The sequence below is a fragment of the Macaca mulatta genome, chromosome 9 (assembly GCF_049350105.2).
Source record: "Macaca mulatta isolate MMU2019108-1 chromosome 9, T2T-MMU8v2.0, whole genome shotgun sequence".
NCBI classification, from domain to species: domain Eukaryota; kingdom Metazoa; phylum Chordata; class Mammalia; order Primates; family Cercopithecidae; genus Macaca; species Macaca mulatta.
In genome coordinates, this window is record NC_133414.1 from 86,653,494 (window position 1) to 86,677,723 (window position 24,230).

The 24,230-nt window shown below is 42.4% G+C and overlaps 1 protein-coding gene across 2 annotated transcripts; it reads right to left on the reverse strand.

The window, feature by feature from the left end:
• Positions 1–1,669: 1,669 nt before the first annotated feature.
• Positions 1,670–23,447, reverse strand: NRBF2 (nuclear receptor binding factor 2). 2 transcript variants are annotated; one of them, NM_001261731.1, is given in 4 exon segments: positions 2,161–3,188; positions 4,532–4,572; positions 10,808–10,892; positions 23,261–23,447. In NM_001261731.1, coding segments are annotated over 4 exon segments (864 nt in total). In that variant the 5' UTR covers positions 23,291–23,447; the 3' UTR covers positions 2,161–2,480.
• Positions 23,448–24,230: the final 783 nt, after the last annotated feature.

Sequence of the window (24,230 nt, forward strand, 5' to 3'; positions counted from 1 at the left end):
TGGGCCACATGACACATTATAAGACCATACCTTTATGTTTAGATACACAAATACCATTGTGTTACAACTGCCTAGTCAGTATAGTCCCATGCTGTACAGGTTTGTAGCCCAGGAGCAAGACTATACAGCCTAGGTGTGGAGTGGGCTCTGCCGCCTAGGTTTGTGTAAGTCCATTTTAGGATGCTCACATGAAAAAATCACCTAACAACATTTTCCTCAGAACACATCCTTGTTAAGCAACACATGACTTATTTTTGGCATAAGCTTTTAATATCAAGTTTTATGAGCAAGGTTAGGCAAGTAAAATGTTCTGAGTCTAGGACATTAAAACACTGAGATGTTTAGCAGAACAGAAATTATAGTCAAACAGAAAAAATTATAATAAAAAAACACTGAGATAAACAAACTAACTTTTTTTTTTTTTTTTTTTTTTTTTGAGACAGAGTCCAGCCCTGTTGCTCAGGCTGGAGTGCAGTGGCGTGATCTTGGCTCACTGCAACCTCCGCCTCCCTGGTTCAAGTGATTCTCCTGCCTCAGCCTCCTAAGTAGCTGGGATTACAGACACATGCCACCACACCCGGCTAATCTTTGTATTGTTAGTAAGAGACAGGGTTTGCCATATTGGTCAGGCTGGTCTCGAACTCCAGACTTCAGGTGATCCACCTGCCTCGGTGTCCCAAAGTGCTGGGATTACAAGCATGAGCCACTGTGCCCAGGAAATTAACGTAACTTTTAAGAGAGTATAGAGCTCAAAATAATTTAACAAGCTAGTTTATTTTTTGTTTCATCTGCAAGATGAGACAGGAAAAAATACGATTTCTTCATGGTCACTTCTACTGGTTTTTTTTTGAGACAGAATCTCACTGTAGTGTCCAGGTTGGAATGCAGTGGTGTGATGACAGCTCACTGCAGCCTCAACCTCCCAGGCTCAAGTCATCTTCCCACTTCTGCCTCTGGAGTAACCGCAACTACAGGCGCACCATCACTGCACCCAGCTAAAGTTTTTTTTGGGTACAGACAGGGTCTCACTATGTTGCCCAGGCTGGTCGCAAACTCTTGGGTTCAAGCGACCCTCCCATCTCAGCCTCCCAAAGTGTTGGGATTACAGGTATAAGCTACCACGCCTGGCCCTATTTCTACTAGTTTCATCACTGGATTTGTGAGCCTAGCCCAACTTCCTCAACCCAATTGTCCTCAGAGAAGGCAATGTATTTCTCACTTCTGTAATTCCACACAGCAAACCCAAGATTTCAACATGCCCAGTAGCTTGTACCCAAATGTTTTGCTTATATTCTCCTCTTCCCCTTCTTTCTCATGGAACATCATCCAGCTTGGCAGAGAGAATCCAAAGCAGCACTTCCCCACACTATGCTCTGACAGGGTGGCAGGTGCCCAAGGGACAGCTCCCTCCAGCCTAGAGCAGCCCTGAGCATTTTCCACGTGGTGGTCAGGAAAAAGGTTGGAAATAACACATTTAAACCTCAGGAACTTCTGTACTCTCTGTCACCCTAGTCGTAAGGGAAATGGACTACAAAACACTGAAGAAAAAAAAAAAACATCCTTGACACACAAAAGTAATCATCTAACCGCAACTGTTCAAAGTTTACAACGCAGAGAGAAGCCTCTCAGTGCCTTGCTTTTTAACTATCAACCACATTCAACAAAGGTATAAAACACAATTACTTTATTGATTTCTTACAATCAAATACTGCCAACTAGCATTACTTCCACTCTTGCATCATTAAAAACAAAGGGTATTTCCTCCTTGGTATTTTCAAATGATGCACTATACAATAAACAAAGTTAGAACTTAAAATGCACCCTGATTAATTATGTAAACTGGTAATTTGTTTAAAAAAAGCATAATAATTTGGTTCCTTTCTTCATAAAATGGAAATTTAAATATTTCTTCTGATAGTCTTGAGGTTATTATGAGTAGTGCAAAGTGTGGCACATATAGTTTCATCTAGAAGGGTGTGTATCTTACACACCTTATTTAAACAAACAAAATGTGCATTAACAAAATGCATACAGTCAATGCATGATAGAAAGCATGTTTCAAATATAAGGCAGCCCCTCCGGCCACCATATTATTTAGGTTTTGCATTATCATTTATGGCATTATAGATTAATTACACATAACTTTTATACATTTTAACCCTGAAGATAAGAAAAATAACTGTTGCTTGAAAGAAATTATTCCAGGTAGCCATTTGGTTTGTATCAGGAGAAACCGAACCTCCATGAGTTTAGTGTCTGCCAAGTCGGAATCATTAGCTCAAGTGAGTGAATGAGATATGCGGCGCATTTCACAGTGACTGTTTCCCAAGTCCTGGCAATGCCTCTGCTCCCACAGTCCACCAGATGAAGCATTTCCGGGATGACCCTTCTATGTGGTTTTCCCTTTTCATTTTTTTTTTTTGCTGGATTAATGATTACTGTATTATTTCCTCTTTTCCCCTTTTCTGTGGCCTTCCATTTTAATTACTCATAAATCCTTTCAGAATATCCTCAGAGAGCTCCATAAGGGGAAGTTCTGGAGACGGAAAATCCAAGGGAGGAAGATTGGGGATTGGAATGTCCTTGGCTTTCCCGGTATTTGCTGCGAACTTCTGCCAGGTCGAGGAGGCTGTAGCAGTTTCTGAATGTGGTGGCAAGCTCCATAACTCTGATGTTTCTACAAAATCAGCATCTACATCCAGCTCCTTTTCTATTGGACCTTTTAGAAGTCTGGCCTTTTCAGCCTTTAGTTGTTTATTTTCTTTCCTTAATCTTTCATTCTCAGCCACAAGGAACTCCACGTGCCTCTTCAAATCTGCAATTTTGGTTGCCTGCTCCTCTATAATTGTTTTATCATCTTTTGGGGCTTTGCTTCCAATACATGGCTCTGCTGGCTCACTCTTTTGCTGAAGTAAATATAGTAGTGTGTCTGGATCCCTGTCAAAGATCCCCTGAATCTCAGGCAGGCATTTCTCTGTAGAAGGGCTGTACTTCTGAGAAAGGGGGCTCTGGCCCTCTGCATCCTCTGCAGAGGGTTTGTGAGATGCCTGAAGATGGGCAGCTACATCCTTGTCTGTGTTCTGCTGGGCTTTCAATCTTTCTTCACGTTGGGCCCTTTTCCATCTCTCTTGGATGAGGAGGAGCTGTTTCATATGGCTATCCCTTTGCAATTCCAGTGAAAGATGAGCCTATTACATAGAAGGAAAGGTAAAATTTGAAGAATTTTAACATTTTAAGTGTCTTAGTAATGTCCAACATACACTACTCCAAAATCCTCCTTTCTGAATAACCCAACAACACTTACAATTTACATACTATGTTTGCAAAAACACCATTCATTCAGAAAGTTAGAAGTCCTATTCCCAATCAATACACTAAATCAGATGTTTTCCTCAACGTGCCTGACCCCGTGTGTAATGGCATTTGTACTCAACTTAAAATTAGAAATCTTTCCTCTGTAGACATACTAATTCTACCAACAGCTAAAAAGAAAGTCAGCTTTATCAACAGTGTGTTTGGATAGTTCAAAGCATGCCTGTATCATGAGCAGATTCCATACTTTCAAAGGCAGTGAAAGGGACAGAACACAACTTTAAAGTTCCCTTGGTTCAGTTTGAGAAACTAGTGGCTCTCCCTGCCACTGATATACCTCACAGAAATGATCTCCTTAACTGATACTTTTACAATAAAAAGTTTTAAACAAGATATTTTATATGTATTTATTTTAGAAACAGGGTCCCTGTTGCCGAGGCTGAAGTGCAATGGTCCAGTCATAGCTCACTGCAGCCTTGAACTCAGGTGTTCAAGTGATCCTCCCACCTCAGCCTCCCAAGTAGCTAGAACTACAAGCATGTGCCACCATGCAGAGCTAATTTTTTAAAATTTTTGTAGAGATGGGGTCTCACTATGTTGCCCAGGCTGGTCTCGAACTCCTGGGCTCAAGTATGATCCCCCTGCCTTGGCCTCCCAAAGTGCTGGGATTATAGGCACGGGCCACCAGGCCCAGTCTTATGAATAAATGTATCTTGAAACACTTGGCAGGGCCTCCCCAAACACAGAAGACAATTTAAAGCAATTGGTGAAACAAATTTGAAAGTACCTGAACTGCTTAAGAACTCAAGCAAAGACAAGTGGGAGACGGGTCACATTTAAATTATCTTTGACAAGCAAAGGGTAGTCTGTTGGTTTCCTCTTGGCCAGGCCTGTTTACTGACTGTGAGCTAATGATCAAATAAGAGCTAACGATCAGGAATGGTCCAAAGAGGGCTCTCTAAAAGGTACATCTGGCTGGCAATCTGAGATCTGTGAGTAACCACTAGAAAAAAAGAAGTTTCTGCATTCCATGTCTGGGGCATCGACTGTAGTTCATTTAGTTTTAATTTCCGTTGTGAAGTGCTCTTCCCTTGCCCATTTTATATATTTTTGACTATAGCATTTTGAGAGGGACACAATGCTTTGCTATACACACAATTCAAGCCTCTACAAGAAAACCTTTCTAACCCTTGTTGAAAATATTGGGAACATGTCTCACCTGCTCAGACTGTGTCAGCTTCATGGCTTCAGAAAGATATGCTGTTAAAAGAAAAAACAGGCATGTTAATATGTGTCGCCGTTCTGTAATTAACAGGTAAAAGGAAGAGTTTTAATAATCCTCATATGACAAAGAGAACTGTTCTGATAAATAATTCTGATACAACTGGGGATTTTTTAAATAGAATTCTTAACTTCCCCCAAAAGGATGTCAGTGGCAATAAAATGAAAATATTCCCTACCCTATCTTGAAGGTTTTGTTATTTAAAACTCCTATGGATTTTATAATTCAGAAACTGAAGATAGCCTCATCGGAAAAATAGGTTTAGGGAAGATTAAAATCAAACAAGAACCTATCCAAACCCTATTACTCATTATATGCACAAAAACATCATGAGATTATCAATGACTTTTTATCCATCTGAATACCTGGAATCTACAGGAGTCATTTTGGACTCCTATAGAATCACTTCTAATGAATTGTCTCTGAGTTAAGCCATCAGCCTTACGGTTAAAAGCCCTAAGAGCGGATCACGAGGTCAGGAGATCGAGACCATCCTGGCTAACACAGTGAAACCCCGTCTCTACTAAAAAAATACAAAAAACTAGCCGGGCGAGGTGGCGGGCGCCTATAGTCCCAGCTACTCGGGAGGCTGAGGCAGGAGAATGATGTAAACCCGGGAGGCGGAGCTTGCAGTAAGCTGAGATCCGGCCACTGTACTCCAGCCCGGGCGACAGAGTGAGACTCCGTCTCAAAAAAAAAAAAAAAAAAAAAAAAGCCCTAAGAACCTGTTGACATACTTACTGTGAGGAAGTTACTGAGGACAGTATAACGTCATTTATGAAGACCTTCAAAAAACTTCTCTGATCTTAGATCCTCGGTGACTATTTGTCTGAATTTTAATAGCCAATGTAAAAATTATTCTTTCCTCTTTAGGATGCCTGCTAGAAAACTTAAGGCAAGTTCTTTAAAAAAATCCAAGAACTAATGGTACATTTTGTGAACTATACTACTAGTCCTTTCCCACTTTCTCTCTCTATGGATGTCCTTATCTATGCATCTTTAGTTACATTTGATATTTTATTATACATTCATCGGTAAGACATTTTATAACCTTTTGGGAACAAGGTTAGGTATAAATAACAAGTTCTGTATTATCAATGAATTGCCCATAATGAATCTCCATTTTTATCTTGCTTGTGTAAACATTTTTGGCATCTCTCATACCTATATTAAGTCCCTCTTTTGCCTTTTTGCAGATATGAGGCATTGCTTTCTGTCTAGTCTTAATCCAAATAATTTAATGATTTGATGTCATACCTTAAGAGTTCCTGCCTGCTAGGTTCTACCGTAGTCCTTAAGATACAATTATATCAGGGGTCCCAAACCCCCAGGCTGGTATTGGTCTATGTCTTGTTAGGAACTGGGCCACACACACAGCAGGAAGGGAGCAGCAGGCAAGCCAGTGAAGCTTCATCTGTATTTACAGCCACTCCCCACTGCTTGCATTACCACCTGAGTTCTGCCTCCCACCAGATCAGCAGCGGCACTAGCTTCTCATAGCACAAACCCTACTGTGAACTGCACATGCAAGGGATCTAGGGTGCACTCTCCTTATGATAATCTAATGCCTAATGATCTGTCACTGTCTCCCATCACCCCTAAATGAGACTATCTAGCTGCAGGAAAACAAGCTCAGGGTTCCCACTGATTCTACATTACATTGAGTTGTATAATTATTTCATTATTTCTATTATTACATTGTAAAATATAAAGTGCACAATAAATGTAATGTGCTTGAATCATCCTAAAACCATTTTCCCCACCTCAGGTCTGTGGAAAACTGACTTCCACAAAACCAGTCCCTGGCAGCAAAAAGGTTGGGACTGCTGAATTAGATGCTCCCTCTCCAGGAAAAAGGAGAGCTGGGACCAGGTGCAGTGTAGCACTTTGGGAGGCCAAACAGGAGGATTGCCTGAGCCCAGGAGTTCCAGACTACACTGGGCAACATAGCGAGACCCTGTATCAATTTGAAAAGAATTAAAAGAAAAAACAGAGTTGGTTATATAGTCTTTGCTCCAGCCATGCTTACCATAATTACATCCTTCCCACAACACTTTGTCTTTTTTTCCTGTAGTAAGTCTGTACAGCTGCATACTAGTTTCTTTTCCTTTTGTTCATGTTTAAATCTGTGGAGATGGATGGGTGCGGTGGTTCACACCTGTAATCCCAGCACTTAGGGAGGCCGAGGCTGGTGGATCGCCTGAGGTCGGGAGTTCAAGACCAGCCTGGCCAGCATGGTGAAACCCCAGCTCTACTAAAAAAAAAAAAAAAAGAAAGAAAAAGAAAAAAAAATTAGCTGGGCGTGGTGGCAGGCGCCTGTAATCCCAGCTACTAGGGAAGCTGGGGCAGGAGAATCGCTTGAACCCGGGAGGTGGAGGTTGCTCTGAGCCAAGATCATGCCATTGCACTCCAGCCTGGGTAATGGAGCGAGACTCCAAAAATCTGCAGAGACATTCTGTCTGCTCTGCTATTGCTCTGATACACTGTAGACAAATTTTCTTAGACATCCCTTCCATCTTGCCTGCGTGTATTTGTCTCCCTGTTTGAACTACAGTTTGCTTTAAATCCACTTTTCTTAACAAACGAATAGTTTTCACAAAACCAAGCTTTAGCCAACTGAAATGCCTCCCCACTTTGTAGAACCTTGAAATTGCATACGACAAAGGAGGCTACCAAAGGAGATCCCAAAGCACAAAGAATACAACAAGAATCACACTGTCATTTAAAGTATTCCCCACATTTAAATCTTATAAATGGGGCAGTTTAAAGTTATTTTTAAAGAAGAAAAATTATTTTAAATCTGATTCCATGTTTATGGATTTCTTCCACAGACTCACAATAGATACAAAAGTACAGCAACACAGAAATGTAGAAAAAGAGTACCTATCTCAAAAACTGCTAACAATTCTGGTTAAACTACTTCCTTTAATTATGATACGAGGCTAAAATGTAAAGTAGATATTAAGTAAATGATACAATAAAGGAACTAAGGAAATCTGAAGAATGTCTTAAAATAATAACATCTGGCCAGGCGCAGTGGCTCACGCCTGTAATCCCAACACTTTGGGAGGCCGAGGTGGGCGGGTCACTTGGTGTTAGGAGTTAGTTTGAGACCAGCCTGGCCAACATGGTGAAACCCTGTCTCTACCAAAAAATACAAAAATTTGCCGAGTGTGGTGGCGCACGCCTGTATTTCCAGCTACTCGGGAGGCTGAGGCAGAAGAATCACTTGAGCCTGGGAGGTGGAGCTTGCAATGAGCTCAGATCATGCCATGGCACTTCACCCTGGGTGACAGAGCAAGACTCAGTCTCAAACAAAAACCAAAAACCAAAAAATAATAACATCTATTACTCTTCTATCAGGAATCTGTTAAACTGGTCCCAAAGCATAGAAAGTACAGCAATATACTGCCTCTGAATAAGGATAGAATCATTTTCATGTTACCACAGTTTCAAAAGGCTTAGGTTAAGATTTGTTTTCAAACAAAATATTGATCAAATCCATACAAATACCGTGTACTCTGGGGCCTGCTCATCTTCTGACATGCTCATTTTGAGTTCTAAGCACTGTTAATGGCTATTAACTTATTTAAGGTTTTGTTCTTCTGTTGTGTATGAAAGAAGAGAAATTCACTTAGGGATGTGCTTATCTGGCAAATGAATGCTCACATGCTCAGTTTCATTTAATTTGGCCATTCATTGTCCACCTCAAGAGATCCTACCTTTCCTCAAAAGGAAAGAGACATCAAGCAACTTCTTATTTCAGCACATTTACAATACAACCACCACAAAGAGGCTATAAAGTCCTTAGCTAGGTAATCTCAGGGTATGTTTTTAGTCTCAGAATCTCCTCTGATCTTTGACAGCTGGACACCCAGGCCCCCTCTGTTTGCCCTTAAATTCTCTCATTTCAGCCTTTCCTTCCTATTAGTCTTTCTCAGATGTTGATCTTTTCTTGCCTCATCTCTAAAATGATTTCCAAATAAGTTGCTTCCTTACAGAATACACCTACATCCATACCTTTCAACACCAGTTATAAGCCCTAGAGATGCAAGTCAATTTCAAAAAGCGAGCTCATTTCAACCACGTCAATTTTCAACTCCATTCTAAAACACAAGTTGAAACCCCCAATCAACCCAGTGGGATTTACTGATCACATTAAGTTCTATCTCTATAATTTAAGCTAATGTGATCTAACAGATTGTCTTATTTTTCTACTCCTGAGAATGTCACAGAATTTAGACTGGGGGTGGGAAGTGGTTAATTGAAGCCCAACATCAGTTTTAAGTCTTCAAAGACAAGGATTAGGTTACGACTAAAACTTCCTTCTTTTTATATATTCATAACATCCCATAGCTCAGTGCATAACATATGCTGATTCACTCCACTTAACATATGTTATATATATGTAACCATGACCATTTTGGGTTACATAAGGTATTGTTTCACTGGGGCATCCACATAAAACATGGTTTTCTTAAATAGTTAAACACAGTACGTCGTCTTTGTAGTGACTACAGATTTAACAATCTGATTCATAACAAAATATGGTTTAGGAAAGATTTAAAGAGCACTAGTTGACATGTTTAACACTGTACAAAGCCCTCTCACCATAAAAACACCCAAAGATTTATGGGATATCTACTGTATGCTCGGACCTACAGCAGATACCTCCAGTACACTTCAGTGGCAAAAATATTTCTTTTTTAAAAAAAGTGGGGGTGGGAGGCTAGGGGAGGGATAGCATTAGGAGAAATACCTAATGTAGACGACGGGTTGATGGGTGCAGCAAGCCACCATGGCACGTGTATACCTATGTAACAAACCTGCACGTTCTGCACATGTACCCCAGAACTAAAAAAAAAAAAAAAAAAAAAAAAAAAGGGCTTGGCGCAGTGGCTGATGCCCATAATCCCAGCACTTTGGGAGGCCAAGGTGGGTCAATCATGAGGTCAGAAGTTTGAGACCAGCCTGAACAACATGGAGAAACCCCGTCTCTACTAAAAATACAAGCCGGGTGTGGTGGCGCACACCTGTATTCCCAGCTACTCAGGAGGCTGAGGCAGGAGAACCACTCGAACCCAGGAGGTAGAAGTTGCAGTGAGCCAAGACCGTACCACTGCACTCCAGCCTGGGCGACACAGCAAGACTCCGTCTCCAAAAAGAAAAACAAACAAACAGACAAACAAAACTTAAAATTTTCTCTGAAAATGTATTACTAACTTCCAGGCAAAAAACACTGTAGTGAGAAGACTTACCCAATCTACTGCCCACCTTGCAGTCTGTATTTCACAAGTAAAATATCAAGAGAGGGGCAGCCTCTGTCAGGAAAGAATATGGCTCTGATCATCATACTGGCCTAGAGTGAAAGGAATGTGCCTGCCAGCAGAAGACTTCAGGGTTTGCCCTAAGAAAGATGACCTGCACTCACTTTGGATGTGGCATGAGTAAAACATCCTTTCCCCAAAGATTTTTAAAGTTTTTTTATTTCTATTTTTATACTTACCACTACACTAACGAGGACCCAAAGTTTTTCGGTTTGTTACTCAGCCAACAGAAATTGGTCTAAGAAAAACAGGCCCCCAAGATCTATTTCTGAGTTCAACATATGCTAGGTTGCTTGACTGACTAGGGTAAAATTAGGTCTTTGATAAGAAGCCAACAATTCTGAAATGAAAGCTATCATCAGCATGTTACTATAGGCATGCATGTAGAGATGAGATATTCAGAAGGGAAGCTAAAAAAAGACCACAGGAAAAATCTCCCACATTTTAGGTAACAAAAGTCTTTAGCAAGTTTTGCATTATCAGCATGTTAGAAAACAGAAACTCAGTGAAAATGAATTGGTTGGAACTGAATTGAATTACTATTTTGAGAACCTGAAATGGTAAATTATTTGAAACCCAAACTCTTTTTTTATAATAACTAAGATAAAATGGCAGACTTGTTACAATCAGCTCCTGTTTTTAGGGATCTTTGGGCTCAGAAGGCTGTGTCCAGGAATTGTTTGCCACATTTATGCCATCTTCATGGTTTAGAAAGAAGATTGGACTAGCAGGAGCTGGGAAATCCAACACACTTACTTGAAAAATAATCAAAGCTGATATTCTGGTGAGTCAGCAGTATCAGTCTTGTATATGAAAAGCAACACACATTATTACTATTGTGACTTTCTGCTCTTCAGTTTTACACTGAGTACTTAATAACACTCACCTGCAGCCTTTTTGTGACAAGAAATAGCCTCTTCGTATTTGCCTGCAGCTAATAAACGGTCTGCTCGTCTGCTCTGTTGATGAGCCTAGAAGACAAACATCCCTAAGTTGCTCTGGATCATAAAATAAAACACGATTTCTTTTAAAAAGCAACTACCTTTAAAGAAGATAAATAATACTGTTTGTTGCCACATATCAAATCACTATTACAGCTCTATCTGTAGCTGGGGAAATGTAATGGGTAGAGCCTGGAACTACAGCATCTGAAAGGAACTGGCAACTTCTTTCACTTCTACCGTAAGCCCTCTCAAGGTTAACACCAGGCACTTAACTCCTTCATTGACTCACATTCTTCCACTCTTTGGAGATTAACCAAGAGTTACAATCATAGATTGTTATTCAAAATGTCTAGTTTCTTGATTTTTAACAAGCTCCTTTCAAAACAAGAGCTATTTTGTAGATACTTTCACTAATCTGTATAGTCTAAAAACTATAATCAGGAAATCACTCATCACGTAGTAAAATCCAAGCTTCTCTTCTATCATGTCATTCTTTCAACATTAAAGTTACTATGTTTTTAAAATAAAAAATTTGGACATTGCAGAGTTGATGAATTCATGATACCAACATCTAATATTACAAAGATTGTTCTAAAGATATCTCATCAAAAGAACAAAGTCAAAAAAATCAGAAGTTCTAACAGCAAATAATGTAATTGCTCTTGAATTGCAAAGGAAAACTGATAAATAAGCAGTCACTGGCCTCCTTACACTTTAAGAATCTCAAAAGGGCTTTAAGGCCAGGCGCAGTGGCTCACGGCTGTAATCCCACCACTTTTGGAGGCTGAGGCAGGCGGATCATCTGAGGTCAGGAGTTCAAGACCAGCCTGGACAACATGGTGAAACCCCATCTCTACTAAAAATACAAAAATTAGCTGGGTGCGGTGGCTCATGCCTGTAATCCCAGCACTTTGGGAGGCTGAGGCGGGCAGATCACGAGGTCAGGAGATCAAGACCATCCTGGCTAACAGGGTGAAACCCGGTCTCTACTAAAAATACAAAAATTAAAAATTAGCCGGGCATGGTGGTGAGCGCCTGTAGTCCCAGGCTACAGGCGCTGAGGCTGAGGCAGGAGAATGGCGTGAACCCCGGAGGTGGAGCTTGCATTGAGCCGAGTTCGTGCCACTGCACTCCAGCCTGGGCGACAGAGTAAGACTCTGTCTCAAAAAAACAAAACCAAAAACAAAAACAAAAATTAGACATGCGTGATGGCGGGCGCCTATAATCCCAGCTACTTAGGAGGCTGAGGCAGAGGCTTCAATGAGGCGACATAATGCCACTGCTCTCCAACCTGGGTGAAGAGAATGAAACTCCATCTCAAAAAAAAAAAAGCTTTAATATACATTATTTCAGCTGCTTTAATTACGACTTTGTGAATGCATTTTCCTCTCTTACATAATGAGGCCCAAAAGACTGGTGGGGGTCGTGTAACTTACATAAGATTATACATTTAACTAGCAAGGAGAAAGGCAGAGATCATCAGCTAAAGTTTCCTACCTCATGTAACGGTTTTCCTCAGTTACAAACTCACACATGATTTAGCAAAGCTTCACAGCTTCACAAAAAAGCGAAAAGCATTGTACACCCATGTTTATAACAGCATTATTCACAACAGCCAGAAGGTGAAAGCAATCCAGATGTCCATCAATAGATGGAGATGGATAAATGCAGTATATACACACAAAGGAAAGGTACTGTCTTTAAAAGGAAGGTACTTCTGACACATACCACAACATGGATGAACTGTGAGGGCATTAGACTGAATAAAATAAGCCAGTCATAAAAGGACAAATACTATACAAACCAACTTATTGGGTATCTAAAATAGTCAAACTCATAAAAACAGGAAAGTTGAATGGTGGAACAAATCATTGAATGGGGGAGGGGTAAACGGGGAGTAGGTATTCAAATGGCATAGTTTCAGTTTTGCAAGATGAAAAAGTTCTGGAGATTTGTTGCACAACCATGCAAATATACTTAACACTACTAAACTGTACACTGAAAAATAATTAAGAGGGTAAACTTTACGTGTTTTTTACATCACTTAAAAAAGGTGAAAAGTGGCCGGGTTTTGTGGCTCCTGCCTATAATCCCAGCACTTTAGGAGGCCAAGGCAGGCAGATCACTTGAGCTCAAGAGTTTGAGACCAGCCTGGGCAATATGGTGAAAACCCATCTCTACAAAAAATACAAAAATTAGCCGGATGTGGCACTCGCGTCCCAGCTACTCAGGAGGCTGAGGTAGGATCATCACTTTGAGCCTGGGAAATGGAGGCTGCAGTGACCTGTGATCACACCACTGCACTCCAGCCCGGGCAACACAGTGAGATCCTGTCTCAAAAAAAAAAAAAGTTGGGCACAGTGGCTCATGTCCGTAATCCCAGCACTTGCGGAGGCCAAGGCGGGTGGATCACCTGAGGTCAGGAGTTTGAGACCAGCCTGGCTAACGTGGTGAAACTCTGTCTCTACAAAAATTAGTCGGGCATGGTGGTGGGTGCCCGTAATCCCAGCTACTCCGGAGGCTGAGGCAGGAGAATCACTTCAACCCGGGAGACAGTGGTTGCAGTGAGCTGAAATCGCACCATTACACTTCAGCCTGGGCAACAGTGAGACTTGGTCTCAAAAAAAAACCCCAAAAAACAAAAACAAAAAAAAAAACAAATCTGTTCTGTCAGTTGAAAAATGATTTGTCTTGGATGCTTTTTAAAGACATGTCCCTTTGATGCTGCATAAAATACTTCACAGAATCACGTTTGCAATTGAGATTATAAATATTCTGGGCATGTTTACAAATCATACTCAGTATAAAATACAGGTGAAGACAAAAGTAGAAAACAGCACTTCCAGCAATGTGTTGCTGTTTGCCTTCCCCCCGCCGCCCCCACCCCCCGCTTCTATTTTTGTAAGAAACAAACAAGCAACAATCTTAAAGACAAGATTGGTGCCTTTCAATTAGAGGATTTCAGATACTTTTTATTCTTTAAGTAGTAATCAAACTTTCCTCTAAGTCTTAACATATGCCTGGGAACAACAGGTCACAAGAAATGACTGGGTAGGGTGGGCGCAGTGGCTCACGCCTGTAATGCCAGCACTTTGGGAGGCTGAGGCAGGCAGATCACTCAAGGCCAGGAGTTCAAGACCAGCCTGGCCAATATGGCGAAATGCCATCTCAACTAAAAGTACAAAAATTAGCCTGGCATGGTGGCACATGCCTGTAATCCCAGCTACTCAGGTGGCTGAGGCACAAGAATTGCTTGAACAACTTGGGAGGCGGAGGTTGCAGTGAGCTAAGATCATGCCACTGCACTCCAGCCTGGGCAACAGAGCAAGACAGCCTCAAAAAAAAAAAAAGACTTGGGGATTAAAATGGATGAATTTTAACCTGGAGACTTGGACTGAACAAAAAACACATTCTGAACACATGAGCATTTTCTAGTACCCACAAATTACACAGATCTTTTGAGAACAGAATGTACATGATGAAAGCTAGTATGTACAAGCAGTTATGATTAACCTAATTTCTCTAATGAACATGTTTTGATACTATTAAAGCAAGTGTTATTAAATCAAAAGGCTCTAGGTTTTAATAAAAATACAAATCACCTGGTTAAAATACAGATTCTAAAAGGCCAGGTGCAGTGGCTCACACCTATAATCCCAGCACTTTGAGAGGACGAGGAGGGAGAATCGCTTGAACCAGAGAGGCAGAGGTTGCAATGAGCCGAGATCATGCCACTGCACTCCAGCCTGGGCAACAAGAGTGAAGCTCTATTTCAAAAAAAAAAAAAAAGATTCTGATTCAGGAGGTTTGGAGCACGGCTTGAGACTCCACCCAGGAAAAGTCAAAGTTTCTGGCTTACAGATACACTCTAAGAAGCAGGGATGAGATGCTATTTAAGGTTACTTCATTCTAACACCTTTTTTCTATCTGTGTGTCACTAATGACTTCAATCACTTTCTATCTTATACTATGGATATTTATGTAGCTCCATAATTAAGCTTCAAACTCTGTGATGACAGAATAAACTGTTAATTGAACACCAAAAAAATAAAAAGTTCTCAAACAGTCAGAGCAGGTCCTCATGGCTCTCCCAACTCCCTTAAAACATCCCCATGTAGGGTCCAATCTCTAACGAGTCTGCCAATTTAGGAGTTAAATCTCATAATAGTTTCAGATTATTGCTGAGCTAAACAAAAACACACCATCTCCTCTGGGTTATTTAGCACCAGAGCAATCAAATTTCATATTTTAAGTAGAGTTCCTACTATGTTCTTATTAGACACACAGCAAACACAGACTCGATAGAGCTCAACTGCCAACGTTCAAATCTCAATTTGACCACATATGAGACACATGAGCCCGGCTTTCCCAATTATCTGCCTCAGTTTTCTCATCTCTAAAATGAGTTATTGTCTGCTTATGTAAATTTGATGGCACCAAAAACAAAAGTTTGTGAAAATTAAACTAGATTAAACATCACAGTGCTTAGAATGGTGCCTGGTACTGGTACATACTCAATATATCCCTCGTTAAGTACTACAAGACGATAGAAGTGACGGAAGTACCTGCCATCAAGAAGTTGACAATATTGTTGGGTCTGGACTAAATTGCATTTTTTGAAAAATTTTCATCTTAATTATTTTTGAGACAGGGTCTTGCTCTGTTGCCCAAGCTGGAGCGGAATGGTGCAATCATAGCTCACTGAAGCCTCACTATCCTGGGCTCCAGCAAGCCTGCCACCTCAGCCTCCTGAGTAGCTAGGAATACAGTCACATGGCACCACACCCAGCTAAGTTTTATTTTTTGTAGAGGTGGGGGTCTTGATATCTTGCCCAGGCTGGTTTCAAACTCCTGGGCTCAAGCAATCTTCCTCCCTCCCTCACCCAAAGTGCTGGAATTATAGGCATAAGCCACTATGCCCAGCTAAATTGCATTTTTTATAAACTGAAGATTTTACAGAAAACCTATCTTGGTGGTGGTTATTTTTAAAACAACTTTTACAGTTTACACATATTAAAACTGGTCTCTCTTTAAATACTGTTCTTGGTAGAATCACAGCCATTAAAAGTAATAGGCTGAGGCCGGGAGCGGTGGCTCACATTTGTAATCCCAGCACTTTGGGAGGCCAAGGCAGGCAGATAACGAGGTCAGGAGTTTGAGACCAGCCTGGCCAACACAGTGAAACCCCGTCTCAACAAAAAATACAAAAATTAGCCAGACATGGTGGCGCCCACCTGTAGTCTCAGCTACTCGGGAGGCTGAGGCAGGAGAATCGCTTGAACCTGGGAGGCAGAGGCTGTGGTGAGCCGAGATTGCGCCACTGCACTCCAGCCTGGGCAACAGAGTGAGGCTCCACCTCATAAAGAAAGAAAGAAAAAAAAAAGGCTGGGCACGGTGGCTCACGCCTATAATCCCAGCACTCTGGGAGGCCGAGGTGGGAGGATTGCTTGAGACCACCATAGGCAACACAGTGAGACCCCATCTCTACAAAAAACAGAAAAATTAGCTGGGTGTGGTGCTGAGCACCTGTAGTCCCAGCTACAGGAGGGACTGGTAGGAGGATCAGGAGCTCAGGAGGTTAAAGCTACAGTGAGCCGTGATTACGCCACTGCACTCTAGTCTGTGGGACAGAGGAAGATACTATCTCAAAAAGAAAAGGGTAATAAGTCCATAAATATGTTTCTCTGGTAATTCAAAATAAGTTATGACATTCACAATAAAACAGTCCCACCTCTCTGTACTTCCTAGGCAATCCATATGATTCTGTGGGACTTCCCGCATTCTTTTTTTTTTAATTGCTTGATGGGTTACGTTAGATTGAGGTCTACAGCTGTGGTTGCCCATTATTTCTGACAGATGATTCATTTTGTAAACAGCTGACATAAACTTATGGTATTGATAACTATAGATAGAACTGTAAATATATTTTCTCTTATGATTCCCTTGCTTTTTTTTTGAGATGGGGTCTCATTCTGTCACCCAGAGGCTGGAATGTAGTGGTATGATAACGATTCACTGCAGCCTCAACCTCCTGGGCTCAAGTGATCCTCCTATCTCAGTATCTCAAGTAGCTGGAACCACAGGCATGTGCCACCATGCTCAGCTATTTTTTTTTTTTCTTTTGGTAGAGACCAGGTTTCACTATGTTGCCCAGGCTGGTCTTGAACTCCTGGGCTCAAGCGATCCACTTGCCTTGGCCTCTCAAAGTGCTAGGATTACAGGTGTGAGCTACCATACTGGGCCCACATTCTTGTATTACCTTGTCGTCTGGATACCTAAAGTATCCCTTCTCCCGATTTTCAAACTTAGGAGCAGCAAATATCAAGAAAGTCTAATTAATGTGACATTCAGAGGCTAGCCAGGTAGAAATATAGGTCTGCAGAAAGCAGGAGTGAAGCAGACAAGCCTGAAAAGGCAAAAGAGAGAGGGAGAGTCTGATTAAGTCTGACAGGCTCCATACATTCATAAACCAAGCTACATTTTACCCCTGCCCTTCCTGCACCCTTCTTTGGAGTCCAATAAATTATCTCTTTTGGCTTAAGCTAATTTTAAGTGGGTTTTCATCAACTATAACCAACAAAAATCCTAGCTACAACAACTAGGTTACTAAGTGACTGCCATCACTGACAAGTACCTTTTACTTCCACATGCTAACTGCCCCAAAAATACATGTTCAATACTACCTTCTTTCCCAAAAGAAAACAGTATTCCTTTCTATAACTTTCTATTTGTTTTCTTCTGTGTCCTTGGGGAAAGCTGTTAAGTAAAGATGAAAAGAAAAGGAACACCAGGCCAGGCATGGTGGCTCACGCCTGTAATCCTCCTTTGGTTTCGGAGGCCAAGATGGGCAGATCACAAGGGCAAGAGTTCAAGACCAGCCTGGCCAACATGGAGAAACCCCGTCTATACTAAAAATATAAAAATTAGCCAGGCATGATGGCACGTGCCGGTGGTCCCAGCTACGCAGAAGGCTGAGGCAGGAGAATCGCTTGAACCCGGGAGGCAGAGGTTGTGGTGAGCTGAGATTGCACCATTGCACTCCAGCCTGGGCAACAGAGCGAGACTCTGTCTCAAAAAAAAAAAAAAGAAAAAGAAAAAGAACACCATATGAACACTGTACTGAAAAGACAGCAGAGGAAAATCTAATATTCACCTGACCTTATGGTAGGGTCTTCAGTTGAAAGAGAAATCTCACTCACTTGCCCTTTCCCAATCAATGTGTGTCTCCTACAAACAAGTAGCAAACAATTATCTCAAATCAATAAGCACTGAATTGACTGTCTAATATAATGCAATTATACTTAAGATAAGAACTCAAGTGTTGGAGAATTCCAGGAAAGACTTTTTTTTTCCCCCCGAGACAAGGTCTCACTCAGTTGCTCAGGCTGCAGTGCAATGCAGTGCAGTGGTGTGAGCTCAGCTCACCACAATCTTCACCTCCTGGGTTCAAGCGATTCTCCTGTTTCAGCTTCCTAAGTAGCTGGGATTACAGGCATGCGCCACTACACCTGGCTAATTTTTGTTTTGTTTTGTTTTTTGATATGGAGTTTCACTCTGTCACCCAGGCTGGAGTGCAAGGGCACGATCTTGGCTCACTGCAACCTCTGCCTCCTGGGTTCAAGCAATTCTCCTGCCTCAGCCTCCCAGTCACCCAGGCTGGAGTGCAAGGGCACGATCTTGGCTCACTGCAACCTCTGCCTCCTGGGTTCAAGCAATTCTCCTGCCTCAGCCTCCCAAGGAGCTGGGATTACAGGCACCCACCACCACACCTAGCTAATTTTTATTTTCTGTAGAGATCTGGTTTCACCTTTTGGCCAGGCTGGTCTTGAACTCCTGACCTTAGGTGATCCACCCACCTCAGCCTCCCAAAGTGCTGGGATTACAGGCGTGAGCCACTGTGCCCAGCCCAATCTTGCTTTCATATCCTACCATGACCACTTACCCTGTATTTCAAAGTCTTCATCTTTAAAATGGGGGGGAATATCTCATATTTAGCTATTAAGAGGAAGATAAAAATATACATAACGTGTCCGATGCCAATCCCACCACTTAGCAATAACTGCTGGATATCTCTTAGTATTCTCTACCTCCTTTTTCCAGAGTGCTTTCATTATGCCTAGCTCAGCTTGTAATAAAGAAATAAATTTTCCTTGGAATTTTTCAGGGCACAAAGAAGAGGTTCAAATCTTTTTACCTTGAAGATTTTAAGGACAATATAATTAAAATGGGATAGTTATAAGGACTCCAGGTATGCACAAGGCCATTCCTTGGACCATGATATCTGATTACTTTTCTTACAGAAGCTAGAAAGTAAGAGGCTTCATTAACTACCTCATGTGATGTGAGAACTGACCACTCTGGAGGGAAGCTGTTACTCAACAAACATTCTCAGCACTCTTAAGGGCTAAACACATAGAAAACGATTGTGGCCAGGCAGTCACATGGACCCTGTCCTTTGCAACGGAGGTAAGCAAAACATGAGCAATAGTCATGTATAAATTAAGATCTGATATCACTTTCCGAATCAGCAGCAAACAAACCAAAGAACTAGAAATTATCTCACATAAGTTTTGACATTTGTTACCAGTAGTTACATTGACAAAATTAAGTGTATGGAAAGAAATATCTAAATATACACTAATTTTATTAAGTTATAATTTTTCCATATTTAAAATTGACAGGCTGGGCACAGTGGCACACGCCTGCAATCCCAACATTTTGGGAGGCCGAGACAGGAAGATTGCTTGAGGCCAGGAGTTCAAGACCAGCTTGGGCAACACAGCAAGACCCCAACTCTACAAAAAGTTTTTGAAAAAATTAGCTGGGCATGGTAGTGCAAACCTGTAGTCCCAGCTACTGTGGAGGGCTCAGGCAGGAGGATCCCTTGAGTGTGAGCAACAGAATACGACCCTGTCTCTTAAAGAAAAATTGACCAAAAAACCCTGATGAAACAAACTTACTCAGAGTTCAAAGACTAGCTATTTTCTTTTAGTGGAAGTACAATTTTTCTTTTGACAAACTTCAATAACCAATTAGAATCCATTACCTCTGTGATACATATTAAAATGAATATTTCAAACTAGTCTCTTCCAGATCTTAAAAATTCACTGTGAGGAATTTCTAAGGCCCTTACTGCCAAACCTAACATAAAAGAATCAATACTGGAGCAGAGGTAATAAATGCTAACACAGAATCTACAGTTCAATATAGATGAGAACCACATTGAAATGAACATGATGAGTACAATATGGCAGCATTGGTAGAAACAGGTCTTGATATCAAAATAACTAGTGATTCATAAGGTATTTAAGTCACTGACCTAAGTAATTACCTAATTATCTCAGCTTAGGCTTATTTATCTGTAAAATTGGAAAACCCATCTTACTAAGTTCCGAGGATGTTCTGAGGACACATGATTACAAATCCATGTACTGTGATGAGTCCTTATACAATGAATTTGGATGACACTACGATGTCATTAGACACAGCTTACTGCATTACTAATTCTGAGTATAGAAAAAGAAAAAGCTTGTATAATACTAGCGAAATTTTCAAAGACATTCAAATTATAGCATTGAGAACTATCTCTCATCTTGAGTCAACTAGATACTAAGTTAGGTGTTCTCACACAAAAGAATGTCAGAATTTTCATAGCCAGGCGTGGTGGCACATGCCTGTAATCCCAGCTACTCAGGAGGCTGAGGCAGGGAACTGCTTGAACCCAGGAGGCGGAGGTCGCAGTGAACCCAGATCGCATCACTGCACTCTAGCCTGGGCGAAAGAATGAGACTCTGTCTCAAAAAAAAAAAAAAAAGAATGTCAGAATTTTCAAAAACCCCATCTTATAAAACTGTGAGTGACAATTCTGAGTGCCAGAGGCCTGTAATTGGTCCTGATTCAAGTAACTGTCAATGTCTGTCCTACTGTTACCTTCCAATAAACAACTATGCTGGAAATCAAATCTTTCAAGACTCAAATGGTTTAAGAATTCAAGGTGTCGGCCGGGCATGGTGGCTCACACCGGTAATCCCAGCACTTTGGGAGGCCAAGGCGGGCAGATCACGAGGTCAGGAGATTGAGACCATCTGGCCAACATGGTGAAACCCTGTATCTACTAAAAATACAAAAATTAGCTGGGTGTGGTGGTGCGTGCCTGAAATACCAGTTACTCGGGAGGCTGAGGCAGAAGAATCGCTTAAACCAGGGAGTAGGAGGTTGCAGTGACCTGAGATCGCTCCACTGCACTCTAGTCTGGTGACAGAGACTCCGTCTCAAAAAAAAAAAAAAAAAAAAAAAAAAAGAATTCAAGATGCCAAATTTCTGACACTTGCCCACATAAATTTTATGGCTGGAATATGGAGTTACACTAGCCTGCTTAAAATGACTGTGTGTCGACATTCAATCCGTTTTATAAAGAGGAGAATTTAAATAGTATTGCCACCATTTAACTAAGTTTTCCTAAACTGGTAGTGATTCTGCAGTTCCATCTGCAATTGTCACCCAGTTTCAGTCTCCTCATAAAACACTACACATTTGTGGGGCAGTTGGCAGGGGTTATGCTGCTGCCAAACAAAGTGAAGCTACCTAGAACTGAACCAATGGTCATTTGGCAAGGACACCTGAACTCTGAAGCACTTTGTAAACAGCTGAATATTTCTAGTAATACTCCTATGAAGTTTCAGTACTGAGCCATCCATTATATTTCATTGCAAACTATTTGTCGCCTTAAAAACAAGAAAACGGCAAGACAGTTCCCTGGCTGAGTCAGAGTCTCGATCAGTCGCCCAGGTCGGAGTGCACAATCTCGGCTCACTGCAACCTCCACCTCCCGGACTCAAGCGATCCTGCCACCTCAGCCTCCCCAGTAGCTGAGACCACAGGTTGGCGCCACCACGCCCGGCTATTTTTGTTTTTTTTTTTGTAGACACCGGGTTTCGCCATGTTGCCCAGGCTGGTCTCGAACTCCTGAGCTCAAGTCATTCACCGGCCTCTGCCTCTCAAAGTGCTAGGATTACGGGCATGAGCCACGGCACATGGCCAGTTCCCTGGTTTAAAAAAACTCACAAATGTAGTCCAATTAGTCTTAAGCGTAAATAACTCTTACCTACCACCTGGGGCAAGACCCAACTTAAAACTGGGAGGGGCGCCTCTCAACAGTTAACCTCGTACCAGTGATTTCGTCTGAGAATCTTAGGCTTTTAAAGCTCAAGTCCAAACCTTTATTCTACAAATAGATTTTAAAGTAAGGGCTTATGGTCTGGTTACAATCGCTAATTCTTGCACTGTACTATGTACTTAGTACAGTTATAAGTGCTTTACACCTATTTACTCCTTTAATCCTCCCAACGAACCTGAAGCAGAGTGAAGTCAAGTAGTTTGCCCAAGATAACACAGCTATCAAGTGACGAGGTTAGAATTCAAATCCAAGCAGCAAAGCTTCAGAACCTATAGTCTTAAACCACCAGACTCTACTGCTCTACTAGGGCTCAGAGTTCTAATGCGAGAAACGAATCCTCTATAGTGCTTTTCCTCAATCCTACCATCGCAAAGAATTGCAAACCTTTGACTCAGAAGTTCTTCCTGCGTGCATCCTTAAGTAATCTGACTTTTGCATCCAAAATGGGTAACCTCTCTGGAAAACTAAAAGATGCAATGGCCAGTCTGAAAAGAACTCATGTTTCCCGTTAGTGGGATTCTGTTTTGTTGTTGTTGTTGTTTTATTGCAACACCTGAAACGCCTTAAAACACAAGTAAACAGGCTATCAGCCATTTTCCTGAGAACAGCAAACACCTATTACACTTTCATGATGCCTAAATTGATGAATCTGAGCTGAAAACAGGAACGGCTGTCTTTTTCCCAGCTGTCTCTAATATATTTGGAAGAAGGTAGACTCAGTTTATGCATGTGAAAGTATGTGAGAAATCAGGGGGAAGTGGGGGGTGAGGAGGCTATTCATTCCTCCATCTCTCCAAAGCGTGGCGACTTAGACTCAGACCCTCCTGCTAGAACTCAAAACCAGTATCACACACCATTTCTGCCTTGGACGGCTTCAGTGCCTCTCCAGGCTGCAGGGAGGTGGCTACGTGGCGCTAGGAGGACTTCCCCCAGCCAGAGAGGAGGTGGCAGCCCCAGCTGGTGGCATCCCCTCGCCCGGGGCCCCGCGGCAGGGGGCGCCAGGAGCTTCCCGGGGATCCCCTAAGAGGGCTAAGTCTGAAGTGACTGGCCTGGAGCCGCAGCTGGGCCAGGGCCTGCCTAGCACCCCCTCACAGCCTCTGCGACCACCCCTGCCAAACCAACCTCCCAGCCTCAAGGGTTAGCCGACTCGCCGGGGCCGGCACCGGGCTCCTGAGGCAAAAGCACCCAAGACGGACGCTATATTCTGTGGGACACTCACCAGGTTGAGGGGTCCTTCCATTACTTCCATAGACCCCGGGGTAAGCGGCGGCCTTAGGAAGGGGAGTAGTGGCGCCGGGGAACATGGAGGGGACTGCTGGGGAGCGCAACGCAGCCGCAGAGACTGCGGCCCCTCTCTGCGCCCCAAGAGCCAGCGATAGGCGCTGAGCGAGCAACAACCTCACCACTTCCTCCTCCGGCGCCGCGCCGCGGGCCCGCCCCCTGCGCCACCGCCGCGGCCACGCACGGCGCCATGACGTCACACGCGCAAAAGGCTGGTTCAAGGTGGGAGTGAGGACAGGCAGTGGGTGGGGCCCAGGGAAGGTGGGGCACCAGCTGGCGTACGCTTGCGAGCAGTCAGTCTTTCCTCTCACGAGAAGCGTTAGTTCATATCTTAAAGTCTACTCTGACGTCACGTGAGGGGGTATAGCCTTGTTGTTGAAGAATTGAAATGGCTGTCTTCTGCAACTGGCTTCTCACTTTTCCTTTTAGACTGACTTTTCCTTAAATCTGCTCATCGTTACATCCTTACTTGTACTCCCATCCACACCTTTATCCTTGTACAGGATTCATTTTTCCAAAAGGCTGATTTGAGCAATTCTAGACCATGCACTGGACTAACCCCCCTAGAGGTCCGCAAGCTTGAATGATTTAGGGCTCTGCCCTCAAGTTGCTCACAAACTGATAGGGAAAATGATTTTGGTCTAGCCAAATACAACACTTGCTTCATTTAACAAGTATCTGCCAAACCAAAGCTAAGTCTTTCTGTCATGGAATTCACTGACAAATAGTTGTGATTTATGCTGGAAAGGGAACACATAGGGAGCTGTGATACAGTAACCAAGATGGAGTTGGGTGGTAAAGGAAAGCCTCTGGGGAGGGCGTGTGTTTTTTTGTGAGAAGGGGTCTTGCTGATGCAATCTCCACTCACTGTGACCTCCCTCTGCCCGCCCCCTGCCCCAGGCGATCCT